At 33.0% G+C, this 16,201-nt stretch overlaps 1 protein-coding gene across 1 annotated transcript; it reads left to right on the top strand.

The window, feature by feature from the left end:
* The first annotated feature begins 1,479 nt into the window (after nt 1-1,479).
* LOC129608440 (uncharacterized) lies at nt 1,480-8,728 on the top strand. The gene is made up of 14 exons (XM_055519933.1): nt 1,480-1,638; nt 1,704-1,936; nt 2,361-2,491; nt 2,557-2,885; nt 2,948-3,363; nt 3,438-3,623; nt 4,729-5,056; nt 5,150-5,701; nt 6,441-6,491; nt 6,876-7,108; nt 7,185-7,315; nt 7,382-7,710; nt 7,871-8,286; nt 8,537-8,728. The coding sequence occupies exons 1-14, from the start codon at nt 1,581-1,583 to the stop codon at nt 8,726-8,728; spliced, it is 3,585 nt and encodes a 1,194-aa protein (XP_055375908.1). The 5' UTR covers nt 1,480-1,580.
* The last annotated feature ends 7,473 nt before the right edge of the window (nt 8,729-16,201 follow it).

The raw sequence follows: 16,201 nt of genomic DNA, 5'->3' as shown, positions 1-16,201 counted from the left end.
GGTAGACGTTATTATATTTTTATTATACGAGTAATTTATATTGCATGATTTTATTTTTATTACCTTACAACCAATCACTAATATTGTGAACTGCTTAAAAGTTGTGCATTTCATACGCACGTCTTTGTTTTTTATTTACTTTTCGTGTATGTATATAAAATGTAAATTTATTTAAAAATTAAAAAAATTTAGATAATAAAACAATTTCTCATTTTTATTTGAAAATTCAATAAGAAAATGAGAAATAAAAAAAACAGTAGTATTAAATTTTTACGGCACTTTTTTGAATGATAAGAGACGAAGATAACTGTAATCTTTACAGCCAGATCTGTCAGTGTTAACATCGCTAATAACTGCTAAGCTAAATTTTATAAACTTTCTATACATACATATATATTTTTGTATATTACATACAAATTTTTGTAAAATTTATTTAGCATATTTTTTGTATGAAATGCATGAAATGTATGAATTTTTTTAGTATGAAGAAAGCATGTTTTTGAACACATTTAACACGTTTAACTGGCAAAATTATGAGAGATAGAGGAAAATGTCATTCGAGTTAACTTTAGATCTCATCGTACCGCATTGGAAAAAACAAAAAAATTTTCGAAAAATTTCGAGTTTTTTAAAAACAAATTCAAAAAAAAACAAACATTCTGACTTTGACGAACTGTATCTCGAAAACTATCACTCAAATCAAATTAATTTCAAGACCAAACATAAAGATCAATCGTGTATATAACAAGCGCCTAATGATAACTCGTACGTTGTATTGTTGAACTTATAAGCATTTATTTATGTACAGGAAAAGACCGGTATCTGTAGAAAACGAGTATATTTGCATCTACCCTCCACTCATACAATTTTTTGCTGGAAATTGATCAAAGAATCATTCCTGAAATTATTCGCCACCTTATGCGAACTACCCTGCATAATGACCGTAAATATGAAAAATATTATTGCTAACTTTCTTTACTTTTCATTAATTTCAATATTTAAAAAAGATTATAATGTTTATGATTAAGCAAAACTTAATATTAAGTTGGTTTTTTGAGATTTTCGTTCGTCTGTCACTTAAATTGTACAATGTAAAAGATGTAAAAGTGTTTCAATATAGTTATTAATTTTTTGAACAAATTACATGGGGAATACTTAAAAGTGTTTTAAGCAACACTTTATGTATATGTACGTATGTATAAAATTATAGCTTATGTTTGGTAAATATATTATTATTTTGATTTTAGGCAACTGAAGTTTTATCGAGAATTTATCCATTTAAAATGAAGTACAAACGTTTTTAGATTAAATGGGAAGTTGTTTAATTTTTTCCTTATTTCTAATAGGACTGCTTTATTTTATTCTTGTAATTTTATCATTTTATTTTTATAATTTATTTTGCAATTGTGACACAACTATGGATATATGAAAGAAAGTTTAAATAATTCAGTCATTGTCTTAAAGTTAACTAATTCGCAAAAAGCGTATGAACGTTTTTAAATTTGAAACTTCATAAATTAAATATTAATTAAATAATTTCAATATTGTGTTATTAATGCATACTTGTATACCATATAAGTATGTTTAAGTTTAATAAATTTTTCAATTATAAAAACCAAATTTTAGCCACATTAGCAGGTGAGAAATGTTTAAAGAGAAAGTTATTTAAGAGAGGCCGCAATGTTGTTTTTTTTTATCAAAAGTTTGCATAACGGCTTTTCTTCATGGAGTTGGATTGGGATGGTTATCACCAGCGATCATATATTTACAATCAAATAATTCAATATTAGTTACTGGTCCAATTACAAATGATGAAATTTCATGGTTAAGTAGTGTACTTCCAATCGGTTCAACAATTGGAAGTTTTTTGTTTGGTTACATTGGCAATGCATATGGTAGAAAGAAGGCCTTAATATGCTTGATTGTACCACAATTGGTAAGTTCAATCAAATGTATAAAAAGTTTTCATGTTTAGTTATATTAAAAAATTGCATATGTACATATTTATGTATGTATTCAAAAAAAATTTAAAAATTCAGGAAACAAAGAAAATCTTTGATTACAACTTTGTAAAGTTACTACAATTTTAATATTTTAAAACAATGGTGAATTAAAAACATGTGAAATAAATAGCAATAAAAAATTTTATATGTTGATTGATGACATATAAAACTGTATACATACATTTCAATTTCAGGTGACAATAAAATTGTTTAAAATTAAATGGTAGTGTGTATAGTCCTATAGAAAAACTAATAAATCTCGTATTTTGAAATATATTATAACTAAAATAGGAAAATTTTCAATAAAATATTTTTCGGATTTGTTTTTAAATAATAAAATAATTAATTTATTTTAAGATATTTTGGTCAACAATACTATTTGCGGAACATATTGAAACTCTCTATTTTGCTCGTATAATGACTGGTGTAAATGCTGGTTCATCGTTTATTACAATTCCAATTTATATTACAGAAATTTCCAGCAAAGAGTACCATTATTAATCGCAAGTGATATTTAGTGCACATAAATCCAAGAATTTAAACTTATTTTCAGAATTCGTGGAAGTCTTGGTTCAGTATTTACATTGGCAATTAGTATTGGAATCACAGTTGGCTATATAATTGGAGCTTATTTGCCATATGAAGTTATGCCGAAAATTTTTATTGGTTTTCCAATAATATATTTTATAAGCATATATAAATTGCCAGAAACACCACAATTTCTGTTTTTGAAAGGAAAACAAGATGATTCAAAAAATTCATTGAAATTTTATCGTAGTGCCAAGCAATTAGATAATTCTGGTTTTGAAGTTGTATATACGGAATTCAAAGAGAATTGTCAAAATACTCAGAGCGGTTCAAAAATAATTTTATCGGATTACAGTAATTTTTTATTTATCACAAAGAATTTATAGTTGTAATTTAAAGTTATATTTCTTTTGTAGCTAATAAATCAACTTTAATAATATTTGGTCATTGTTTTGTTTTGGGATGCATGTATCTGCTAACTGGCGGATATGTAATTATTAATTTAGCTGGGAGTGTGTTCAAAGAAACTGGTGCTGATTTAGATCCAAACACAAGTGCTATTATTATGGGTTTTTGTCATATTGCTGGAAATTATTTGTCAACGGTGATTGCTAATCGAATGACAAGAAAAAATTTATTAGCTTTATCTTCTGGTTTTTCATTATTGGGTTATACGGCAACAATCATTTTTGTTATGCTATTCAATCAATATGAAACCTTAAAAAATCATAGTTGGATACCAATATTAACTTTATCATTTACAATATTATCAAATTCTTTTGGTATAATGTCACTTGTATTTCATGTTATAGCTGAACTTGTACCACAAAAGGTTAGAAATTTTGAAATAACAGGAAAAGTATATTTAATGTAAATATTATATAAATGTTTTTTTATCAATTTTAGATTAAATCACATGCCTTCGCCTTTGTAAATATTGTTCTTAACTTCGTTAGCATCTTTAATTTTCAAATATTTTCAATATTAATGTTTTATTTTGGATTAGGTAGTGCTTTGGCACTTTGTGGTGTGTCATGCCTTTTATCAGTTATTTATGCTCTATTAGTTTTGCCAGAAACTAGCCAAAAATTTGTATGATTAAAAGTTATTTTTAATTATATATTTTCCTTTATGAGTAACGTACAACTATTTTATTTGGAGATTACGTAATTGTTTTTTGTTAAATGGCTAAATATTAAAGTCTCTTATGTACATACATATGTATGTAATTTATTTACATTAATATCTTCAATGAATTTCAAACAATGTTACAGTTTTGGCGATAAAAGTTAAGTTGAGTAGCAGCAAGTAATTTACTAATAATGTAATTAATATATTTCTAGTACCTACAATACCTTATTTTATTTATTGTTAGAATATTATGAAAAATTTGTCAAAAATTTGATTTAAAATAAAAAAAAATGAAAAATTAAGCGCACACATTTTTTTCTTCATTTCGAGATTTTTAAAATTTAAAATTCTTAAGTCATTTATTAATTTAGATAAAAACAAAAATTAAAGAAGAAATTTTAAATTTATACCTTCAGATGTTAGCAGAGAAATTGGAAATTTAAAAGAACAACTAGAATTTTTCAACAATCTAACCTAATTCAACAAAATAATCTACTCGTACAAAAAACTTAAATGCCGAAAGCAACTTCGTTATTTTGTTCGATTAAATAAATGCGAAGAAGTATTAATGGAAATGAAAACCTTACAGAAGGAAAATGCTATTTTAAATAAGAAATTAAAGCATTTACGAAATGAAATTAATCATAAAAACTCAACTGAAATTGGTAAGGTTTTATTTGAATTTTTAATTTACGTTCTAAAATAAAATACATATAATTCCATTACATTTTTGGAAAATTCTGAAGTAGGAAAGAAAATTAAATCTTTAGAATTTAAAAAAAATGAGCTTAATCAAGAAACACTAGAACTTCATTCTCAAGAAAACATGATGGAAAATTTTGAAAACTCAAAATTTTTTTATTTGGAAAACGAAATCCACTACCTAAAGGAACAAATTAATATCTTAAAAACAAAGTTTAGTCAGAAAAAAGAATGCTCCAAAGGCCAAAATAAACGACTAAAAAAAACTCAACTTAATAACTTTTACAACACAAATTCAGGGAGATCAGCAAGCAATTGCAACAATAAATATTTAAGAAATTATAAATTATATGAATGTGAAAAGGGAGAAAAGACAAAACACATACGTCCACAATCAGTACCTTTAAAATCGAAACCGTTGTGTACTTCAAAATTGCAGAAAACAAATGAACAAAGTAAAAGCTGTTGCTCTATATATCCTATAGAAAAACACAATTTATTATCAAATATTAAAGACATTCGGATTGATATCGTTGAGAATACTGAAAAGTCTTTGCCTCAATTTAATGTTTATTTATATGGAAAAAAATCTGCTCTTTCCAATTCAAATTCATCTAAAGTTCTTAAAAAATGGGTCTCCGAAATTATTAAGTTCGATGGAAAACAACATGTCAAACTTAACATAACACAAAGTAATGAATATAAAACTTCTGAGTTTAAATTTACTAAGGTGAAATCATTTAATGAATTTTCTAACAAACATTCAGAAGACAAAAAAATTTTAGGGAATACGAATTCGATCTTAAAGAAAGATGTGAAATTGGATAAAATCTCAAAATTAACTCAAACAAGGTTATCGAATATTAGCATTAGTGACAATTCAACCACAATAAAATCAGGAAATAACGTGGTTTCAAAAAGCTATTCTTCAAATGTTAATCAAGTGAAGAAGTCATTGCATTTATTTAGAGGTGATGAAATTACATTTAATAAGTTTTGTATGAAAGAAATGCGTTCTCTTGCAGTAGGTTCTTTACCAGAAAACGAAAGATATATTCCCACAGTTTCGAAATTAGATTTAATTTTAATTAATAATATCGGCAAACAACTTGTGTTCAACGATCAATTTACTCTCAAAAATTTATTAAAAATTAAGATTGAAAGTTTTATTCCAAGACCACTTAATATTCTTGAAGATATAAAATATATATGTAAATATTTTCCAATTAGGGAAACGACTAATATTACTGTTAAACACGGTAACTTAATTTCAAGTACAAACAGAATTTTGAATAAGAATAAAAATGGAGCTATACGAGTATTAAACAACAATATAGGTAAATGATAAAGGAGAACAAAAATTTGTTAAATGCAAGGACGTCCGTTATTTCACATATTTACAAATTTTGCTGGAATTTTGCCAGAATATCTGAAATTCACCTTTTTTAAAAGATTTTCTTAATTATTTTAATAATTTAATTGGAAATTATACGTTTATTATAAAAATGCAACAAAGATCCTTTTGAGAACATCGAATTCACTTTACTAACTTAATCTGACTTAAAAATTGCAGTAGTACTGAATAAATGGACAACTTAGCTTATAGTATGTGATTGCCAAATTGTGTTACAATACAGTATTACTGTTTTTTTGAAGTCATGGAAAGTTGCGATTTATGGACGCTTTCAAAGAGTTTTTGAATAAGGTTTTTTCTTTAATATTAAAGTAATTTTGTTGAGGTGGTAATTTTTTCAAACCCTTTTGAATATTTTGAAGCAGTAGTGAATTAACAAATTTAGATGCAAATAAGGTTTTTTATATTTTTAAATAAAGATAATGTAGAATTCAAGCTTTATGAAGAATTTTTGTTTCGGCAAATGTTGTATTTATTTACAAAATTTGTAGTTATCAGTTTATCTCTTATTTATTTTGCAAATATTCACTTTTATATATGTATAAATAAAGAAAAAGAATTGATAAATCTGTTTTTGTTAGCTTATCTTGCATAAACATTTAATAAAAACTTTTTTTATTTGAAAATATTACTTTCGTTTTAGTTCTAATTAAAAATGTTAACCTTTAAGAGCTTTTTTAAATACAAAAAACAAATTATAGCCACATTGGCCGGTAAGAAACATGAAGCTACTGGGAAATTTTAAGATTAAATTGATTTCAATGTATGTTGTGGTATTATAATCAGTGTAAACTCTATACTACGCAAGCAACATCTCAACTTCGAAAATATATAAATGTTTTTACAACATTTCGGTTTCTTATATAGAAAATTATATATAAATATAAATATATGTAAATCGTCACAACCGAAAAAAAGCAACTGTACAATACAAACTGTTCGCTAACTTAAAGTTTTAGTTTTATGCATTGTTTGTTAACGATGTACAGATTCCACTGCAACATTATATACATACGTCTCATACATATGCCTATATTCTAAAAATGTAACTATATATTAAATTTTCTATTTCACTTTGATATTTTATATTTTAAAAGTTTGTATAACGGCATTTCTCCATGGAGTTGGATTAGGATGGTTATCGCCAGCTATCATCTATTTGCAATCAAATAATTCAACTTTAGTTACAGGCTCAATCACTAATGATGAAATTTCATGGTTAACTAGTGTATTTCCTATTGGCTCGGCGAGTGGAAGCTTTTCGTTCGGCTATATTTGTAATTCATATGGAAGAAAGAAGGGTTTAATGTATCTGGTAGTGCCACAATTGGTAAGTTTATTCAAGGTTATTTTGTTTTCGATAAGAATAATATGTTCTACCTTAACTTTTTCCTCATAATTTCTAGATATTTTGGATCGCAATAATGTTTGCAAAAAATATCGAAACCCTCTATTTTGCGCGTATAATGTCTGGTATAAATTCTGGCTCATCATTTGTTACGATTCCAATTTATATAACTGAAATATCTAGTAAAGAGTATAAAATGAAAAGAACATAAGAGTATATATATTTTTAAATTTAAAAACTTAAAATTAATTGTAGAATACGTGGCAGTCTTGGCTCATTATTCGCACTGGCAATAAGTACTGGAATTACAGTTGGTTATATAATTGGAGCTTATTTACAATATGAAGTTATGCCGAAAATTTTTATTGGTTTTCCAATAATTTATTTTATATGTATATACAAATTACCAGAAACACCTCAATTCCTACTTTTGAAAGGGAAGGAAGATGATTCGAGAAATTCTTTAAAATTTTATCATAGCGCAAAACAAGTAGACACTTTCGTTTTTCAGGCTTTGTTTACAAATTTTAAAGAGAATTTTCGAAATTCTCAAAACAATTCAAAAACGATGTTTTCGGATTATGGTAAGTATTTTTGTAAAGAATGTAAACTTAAAGTGTTCATGGAGCACATGTCAGAGCGACGAATCGTGTTCAATCAACTCTGCAAAGTAAAATGTTAATAAATAAAATTGATAGATGTTTACTTACCAAAAAAAATGTTGCTCCTTTGTGTTTTTCGTAGTTAACAAATCAACTTTAATCACATTGGGGCATTGTTTTGTCTTGGGCTGCATGTATCTATTAACCGGCGGATACGTAATTATCAATTTAGCTGGAAGTATTTTTAAGGAAACTGGTGCCAATTTGGATCCGAACACAGCCGCGATTACTATTGGTATTTCTAACATTGCTGGCAATTATGTTTCAATAGTGGTTGCGAATCGAATAACAAGGAAAAATTTAATTGCTTTATCCGCCGGTTTTTCATTATTGGGTTATATAGCAACAATTGCTTATACAATGCTATTCAATCAATATGAAATCTTAAAAAATCATAGTTGGATACCAATATTAACTTTATCATTTACAATATTTTCAAATTCTTTTGGTATAATGTCACTTGCTTTCCATGTTATAGCTGAACTCGTACCATCAAAAGTAAGAAATTGGAAAATTAAAAGTGCAAGTCAGATACGGATCTAAATGGTGAAATATTTGATTAAAAATTGCTGTGCTTCTCTTGAACTCAAAAATATGTTGAAAATTATAGAGAGAAATAATATTGTTTCAGTTTATGTTGATATGTGAATTTTTTTCCTTTGGATCCTTATTTGCCTTATATGTACATATTCAACGATAAAAATGATCAATTTTTTATACAAATAATGCAAAATTTTTAAAATTTTAGATTAAATCACATGCGTTTGCTTTTATACATGTTGCCATTAACGTCGTCAGTATCGTTAACTTTAAAGGATTTTCAGTTTTGATGTTTAATTCCGGATTAACAAGTGCTTTATCATTTTGTGGTATATCTTGCCTTATATCTTTAATATATGCGTTAGTAGTATTACCGGAAACTAGTGAAAAATTTGTATGATATTAAAATATATTTAACAAAACAAAAGTTTTAAAATTCTATTTTTTAATTTAAAATTAAGTTAAAAAGTAATTTTTGTTTTCTGTATCCTGATACCGTTCGCTCAATTTAAACGCTTTTGGAAGACTGCGGCCTTTTACAGGAACTTGAGCCTTATGAGGAACTTATAGTCGAAAACTCAAGAACAAGAGTTGTAAAACTTCTTATATTTTAATTCATACATTGCATATAAATTGTATTGTGAGACGTGGTATTTGTGATTAATGTGGTATCACTAACTGTTACGGTTCGCAAATCAAGTTTTTTATATGTTATAATAAATAACACACCTTAATTAATATTGCTAAGTCAACTGAACAATACGCTTCAACAGATAATGAAAACATAATTTATTAAGTTGCAAATTTTATTGAAGTAATATTTTAATTTTCAAGTAATATTCGATCCTTTTGAAAAATTTTTTCTTTGAACACTTTCTTCTTGTTACTTCTCGTTTCGAGTAATAATACAAAATTCTTTAATAAAATCACACATAAACATATGTATGTGTGAAAACGATTGCTTTTATAAACCTTTGTTCATTAAAGTACTCCGCAAATGTACGTTCCCATGTATATTATGGGAAAATGATTGAAAGTTGACGCTGCGTAGTGTTTTTAAAATAGCCTGAAGTTAAATTTTGATGATTACAAAAGATTTTCAATTAATTTAAATTAATAAAATACTATTTTATTAAAATTATTATGTAAAAACTTTTTTTTTGTGCTCTTATGAATTTTTAAAGGTGGTTAAAAATTTTACGATATTTAAAGCTTAGTGGGGTTTATAAATTCTTTTTGTATCCTTTTTGTTCTTTAACGCAGAGTTTTTTTAATCAAATGATGAAAGTTGAAAAGATTTTTTTTAAATCTGTATTCTTTGCAAATTTTGTACGAAACTTTATGAATGTGCACAAGTTCCATTTAGTTTTATAATGCTGCGTGATTTTACCTTACGGAAACAGGTAAAAATATTTTGTGATTTTAAGGTAATGAAGCGTAAAAATAGGTTTCTCGTATACATATGCATTTGAAAGTGGGAATTCACTTATAGTGATAAGTGAATTTTTTTATTGATAGTTGATTTTCGGCATATTTTTATAATTATGATTATAATATAATCATAACCAAGTCTTTATGAATATGCTCATATTTTAGGTCATCCAAAAAATCTGTCGTCGATTCGTATATTTTATTGATTTATTGATGACATTCATTTTATTGTAAATTTCGTTAATTTTTACCTTAAGTTTGTTAGTTATCCGCATGGAGCGTACATACACAAAGTAGCGCCTGAAGAAGTTACTTTATAGTTTAAATATTTGATATATATGTATACCTATTTGATGGGGCTCAAAACCGCACTGTCACCTCCTAGTGGTGGGCCCCGGTAATGGCGGAGGGTAAAGGGGTGATTGAAACGATCAAAGTTACGTTCGTGTCGTTGTCATGTCTCGCTGCGAGCCTTTTGCTTTGTGAGTTTCAGCCCTGTCAGCTGACGACAGGCGTCCCAAGTCAAGGTGGAACAGCATATGCCAATGACTGCGTGGCTAAGTGGGAGCTTAGTCGTTAGTATGCGGACTCTGGATACCAGGCGCCCTCCAGTTTAAACGAGCCTTCCCATGGTATGCCGGGCTCTGCCATGGGTGACTTTACTTTCCCGCGCTATTCGTGAGACCAAGAATGGAAAAAATTTAAACAACAATAACAGCAAAAACAACAACAACAAGAACAACTGTGACAAACACGACAACTGCAACAACAATAACAACAGTGACAATTACAACAACAACAACAATACTAAGGACAACATAAACCCAGTTAGTGCTCAAGGGCCTGCGGAACCAGAGCTTCTCTCGACTGACGCAGAGGGGGAACTCCTTCTCACGCCAGTAGAGGAAAAGGCGGCGCCTCCGATGGAAACGAATAATCAGAATCCTCTTGGACCTATTATCCAACAAACTGAGGAGAACCTGAAAAGGTTGGATATCAGGGGAAAAAAACAATATTTCTCTGGTGCATCCGTATCGCGGCTTATATCAGGAATGGAATGTCCCCAGAGGAAGTTCGCAGATATGAGAAGGAAAGGCTAGAAAAGCTGAAGGCCTGCGGATCGGGTGTTGTGGCCGATCATCCCCAGAAGAGGGAAAGGTCAGAAAGCAACACCCCTGAAGCAACCCCCTCAAAAAAGAAGTCGATAAAGGGCAATGTTGAGGGAAAGGTCCCTGGGAACATTCGCCAACAAAACCCGCAAACGATTTCTTATGGGGATGCAGTAGCACAGGTCAAGGTGGCCATCACTCATAAACTGCATCCAGAGGAAAGGCTATCCGAAGTCCAGATGGGAAAAATCAAGGTAGCCATCATGGATGTAATGGATTAAGTTGTGGATTATCATCCACAATTCACTGCAGCGTTGCAAAGGAATGGATGGATATCCGTAATATGAAACAATCAAAACACCAGGGAGTGGATAACCAGTGTCTGCAGGAAGATAAAGCCTTGACGGTTGCAATGTCGTGGTACTGGATGGCGACGACATGCCCAAACAGCATGCCTGCGTCACCTACGTGTCAAAGGACGAGACAGCTGTCAGTCTCTCCAAGGACAAATTCTTAAGTAGGATAGGGAAGCAAAATCCCAGCCTCAAGATGAGTTCCTGGAGGGTGCTGAGGATGGATAAGGAAAAGGATGGGGGCTGCTCCATCACCTTTTCCGTGGATGATTCCGGATTGGAAGATCTACGGAAAACGGAGTTCCGACTTTTCCTGAACTTCTTCTGTGTTACCGTTCGAGTTAATGGAAGAAAATCCTCCCAAAGTGCTGGCGCCAGGGCAGGACGAAACAAAAAACCAATGCCCACCGCGACAACGACCAGCATTTCAGGCCAACCACAAGAGCCAAAGCTCATTGGAAAGTCTGAAGTCGCTCCGAAAATGGCGGCAAGGGAAACGGAAGGACCATCGAGATGCATCCAAATAAATCTACAGCATGCTAGGCCATCTACTGATGTTCTAGCTCATAAATTTATGAAGGATCACCTCGATATTGCCCTTATTCAAGAGCCTTACATAGTGAAGGATCGGGTTAAGGGCCTAACAGGTGAGCTATTGTATGATAATACAATTGGGGGCAGGCCTAGGGCTTGCATTCTGTTTAGTAAAAGGCTAACGTATTTTCCCATTCCAGATTACTGTTCTAAGGATCAGGTAGCTGCGTTGGTGAAGGTGAAGTCCTCCGGGGGCTGGACAGAGTTCATTGTGTGCTCATCCTACCTCCCGGAGGACTGTGCCCATCCGGACGAGCAACTGAGGGATCTAGTGGACTTTTGTGGAAAGAGAAACTTTCAACTAATAATAGGAAGTGATGCCAATGCCCACCACACCGTCGGGGGAAGCAGTAATATAAACAAAAGAGGTGAGTGCCTACTTGAATTTATATATAGCAATAAATTAATGGTTATGAATGAGGGCAATAGGCCGACATTCATAAATGCAATTAGAGAAGAGGTCCTTGACATCACCCTTTGCATTGAGTTTATCGGCAGTAGGGTTGGTGGATATGTCAAATATGTTGGATGTCAAATGAGACATCCATGTCCGACCATGGGCAGATTAGGTTTGATATCATGGTCTCCGGGGGCCTGACAGAAGAAATGTATCGGGTACCCCAATCCACAGATTCGAGTCAACTCGAAACGCTCCTTATGGATGGGATTGGATCCATTCCTGCTTCTCTCAGAACGGTGATGGATATCGAACTGGCCAGCGAGGCCCTGACGGCGGCTATTACTAATGCCTATCACGGGAGCTGCCGTGCTAAGCCGAGGCGGAGCAATAGGAAGTGCCCGTGGTGGAATGAGGAGCTTTCAAGGCTTAGACTAAAGACCAGAAAGCTATTCAATAAGGCCAAGGCGTCGGGTTCATGGGAAGAGTATAAAAACTCACTCACCAAAAAATAAAGAAATTAGAAAGGCGAAGAGAATTTCGTGGAGGGCGTTTTGTAGGGGCATTGATGAACTCTCCAGCAGTGCGTGTCTTCACAGGGTGCTTTCCAAAAAGTATGCTAGCGGGTTGGGCCTAATGGAACGGCCTGATGGCTCCATGACTGAGAACAGAAAGCAGACGTTGGAGCTTATGGCGTCAACGCACTTTCCTGACTCGGAAATTCTTCGGAATCACTCAAATGCGGTCGTTGAAGCGAGGGCATCCTGGCTCAGGAGGGATGACTGGCAACGATCCCGTCTGGTCTTCCCGATGGGCAGGATTAGATGGGCTGTTTTCTCTTTCAGGCCCTTCAAATCTCCAGGTGATGACGGGATATATCCTGCATTTTTGCAGAGGGGTTTCCAACATATCGCCAGAGCACTGTTGGAAATTTTTCGTGCCAGCTATGCGTGGGGTTACATCCCTCAGGCATGGAGGGTGGCTAAATTGACGTATATTCCGAAGGCGGGTAAGCGACCAAGCAACCACACAAGGTCTTTCCGTCCAATCAGCCTTACTTCTTTTCTATTGAAAGCAATGGAAAAAGTGATTGATAGATTTATACGGGACGATGCACTGGGAAGCAATCCCTTGCATGAATCTCAGTACCCCTATCAGTCGGGAAGGGCTACTGTACTCGCTCTGCAGAGTCTGGTGGGGGTCCTTGAAAACTCACTGGAGGTGCGGGAGGTGGCAGTAGGTTGCTTCCTTGATATAGAGGAGCTTTTGACAACACCCCATATCATGTCATCTGTGAGCCGTTGCACAAACGAGAGATTGATGCGACGACTAGCAGATGGGTTAATCGGGTGCTACAGGATAGGATTATTAAGTCCACCATAGTTGGCGATATACTCTTCATTTCCGATGCAAAAGGGTGTCCGCAGGGCGGGGTTCTTTCGCCCCTCCTGTAGTCCATTGTATGTGATGATCTAATCGCTGCTCTCAGGCGCTCTGGGACACGTGTCTGGGGATACGCCGACGATGTGGCCTTCGTCGTACGGGGAAAATTTGACAGCACTATTTCTGGTCTTCTACAGCAAAATTTACGTGTTGTGGAGAGGTGGTGCGAAGGCGTTGGGTTAAATATAAATCCAAGCAAGAGCACTTTGGTCGTCTTCACCATACATAGAAGCAGGGACAGATTAACGAGACAGATTAACGGAGTGACCAGGGCAATGCGGACGGCTCCTAACGCTGCATTGGAGGTGATGATCGGGTTGCCGCCATTGCACCTCCATATATTGAAGGAAGCTCGGCTAGTGACTTACCGACTTCTTTCTGGCGAGGACAGGGCAGGGGTAAAGTTAACCCACAGGACTCACAGAGACTTCATTGAGAGCGATCCGATTCTAAGAATAACCATGCCGGTACAACTTCGACCATAAATACAGGGTTATGTTTCGCGATCGATGGTCGTGGGATCGGGTGGTCCGGTACTTGAGTTGGGTTCGAGCGTGTGGTATGCGGACCGGTCCAAAACGGAGTCGGGTGTTGGTTCGGGTGTGTACGGTGTCCGCCCGGACACGCGTTAATATGCAACCCTTGACCCGTATTGCACGGTGTTCCAGGCCGAAATACATGCAATAGAGATCTGTCTGAGAATCAATCTAGAAAGGGGGTATAGAAACCGCACCATCTATGTGTTCTCGGACAGCAGGGCTGCACTGCTGGCGTTTCGTTCAGCTCAGGTTACATCCAAGCTGGTCTGGGGCTGCCTTGCTGCACTTATGGAATTGGCATCGGAGAACAGAGTCATTTCGCTCATTTGGGTGCCGGGCCATAGTGGCCATGCGGGCAACGAAATTGCCGATGAGCTGGCACGGAGGGGATCTGGGGCTGACTTTGTGCAGCCACTGCCTTTCTGCGGTCTGTCTTTTTTCTCCGTGGGGGCCAGGCTTGCCTGCCTGCTCGCGGCGGAATGCGGCCGTCACTGGCGGGACACGAAAGGGTGCCGTCATGCGATGGTGCTTCTCTCGGCGTGTTCCAGCGGATTCACCGCAGAGTTGCTGGGGATGAGCAGGAGCCGGGTTCGCACTATTGCGAATTTCTTCACGGGGCACTGCCCAGTGAAGTACCACCTGCATAGGCTGGGGAAGTCGGGCTTCCCCCTGTGCAGATTTTGTGGGGGTGGCGATGATACCGCCGTGCACATTCTCTGCGACTGTCCGGCACTGGCTGTTCGGCGCCGCAATTGTCTTGGACATGGGTCTCTAAGTGTTCGGGAACTGTTGTCTAACTCCCTTAGGGATATCTCCGGCTTTGTGGTTGGGACGAGGATATTATAGGCGGGAGCGTGTGGAGGCTACAATAAGTCAAGAATGGCTGCGGTGGCTTAGGGGGTTTCTTCTGTCCCACTCGGTTCCCTTAAAATCTACAATCTACAAATCTACAATACCTATTTGATGTATATGTACCGGTTTTCGAAAATTTTGGAAAGTACGGAAATAAAAAGTATAAAGTAGTTTTTTTTCAATAAAACATTTTATAATAAAAACTCATTTATTTTTAGGTTTTCATAAAGTTTCATATCTTTTATATATATGTATATATGTATGTATTTTTTTTAAATCTCAGCATATAATACACATGTTTTGTATTTTACTATAAATTTATGCATATAAATGCGTGTATATAATATATAATTATGTATGTAACTGTTTATTATTTATATGAGAATATAAGATTAAGAATACAATTTTATTTTCAATACATTTACTTACAGTTCTTCAAATAACATCAGTTTTATTTTTTTTTTCATTAATTTTATTATTTAATTAAAATTGTTAATTTTATGATATGGTATGTTTTTGTTAATTCTTTTGTTTTTCAAAATATAATATTTTTGTTATTTACTAATTTTTTTAAAGTTATTTTTGATTTCAAATACAATTTAATTGAAGTAATATAAAGTTAAAATGGAAATTATATTATACTCGTATGTATATAATTTTGATTTTGTAATAATTATGCTGCAATATACGCACATACATACATATACGCATTTAGTATTTATGTATGGATGCGTGTGTACCTAATTTTCCTTGAATTCTCTTTTATTCTTTATTCATGCACATGTCTTCTTTTTCTATATAACGGTATTTATTAGGTATAATTTATTTTATTTACAACTAATAACTATGTGTGTTTATGCAACTTTTTAATAATTATATATAAATGTACAATGTTTATGTTAATTTTTTTTTTGGTTTTTTATATATATATATATATATATATATATATACATACATAGGTTATGTATATATTTTATTAGCTGCCTATTTATGGCGTAAAATTGCAATTTTTGTAATTTTTTTTTGTTTTTTTTTTTTTTGAAAGGGCTGGAACTTTCTTTAATTAATTTTTGTTTTTCTTATTTTATGGTTTTTTTCTTACTTGAGCTTAAAATAAAATTTTTAATTTCTAAGATTAGGGATAATAATTTTAGT

Source organism: Condylostylus longicornis, unplaced genomic scaffold (assembly GCF_029603195.1).
Source record: "Condylostylus longicornis isolate FDR11 unplaced genomic scaffold, ASM2960319v2 ptg000031l, whole genome shotgun sequence".
NCBI lineage: Eukaryota > Metazoa > Arthropoda > Insecta > Diptera > Dolichopodidae > Condylostylus > Condylostylus longicornis.
This window is presented reverse-complemented; position numbering and strand designations above follow the sequence as displayed.

Coding starts and splice junctions, on each gene's coding strand:
- LOC129608440 (XM_055519933.1), top strand. CDS start 1,581: ATGTTTAAGTTTAATAAATTTTTCAATTATAAAAACCAAATTTTAGCC. Junction 3,364..3,437: donor CTGAACTTGTACCACAAAAG/GTTAGAAATTTT, acceptor TATCAATTTTAG/ATTAAATCACATGCCTTCGC. Junction 5,702..6,440: donor AGTATTAAACAACAATATAG/GTAAATGATAAA, acceptor TAAAAATGTTAA/CCTTTAAGAGCTTTTTTAAA.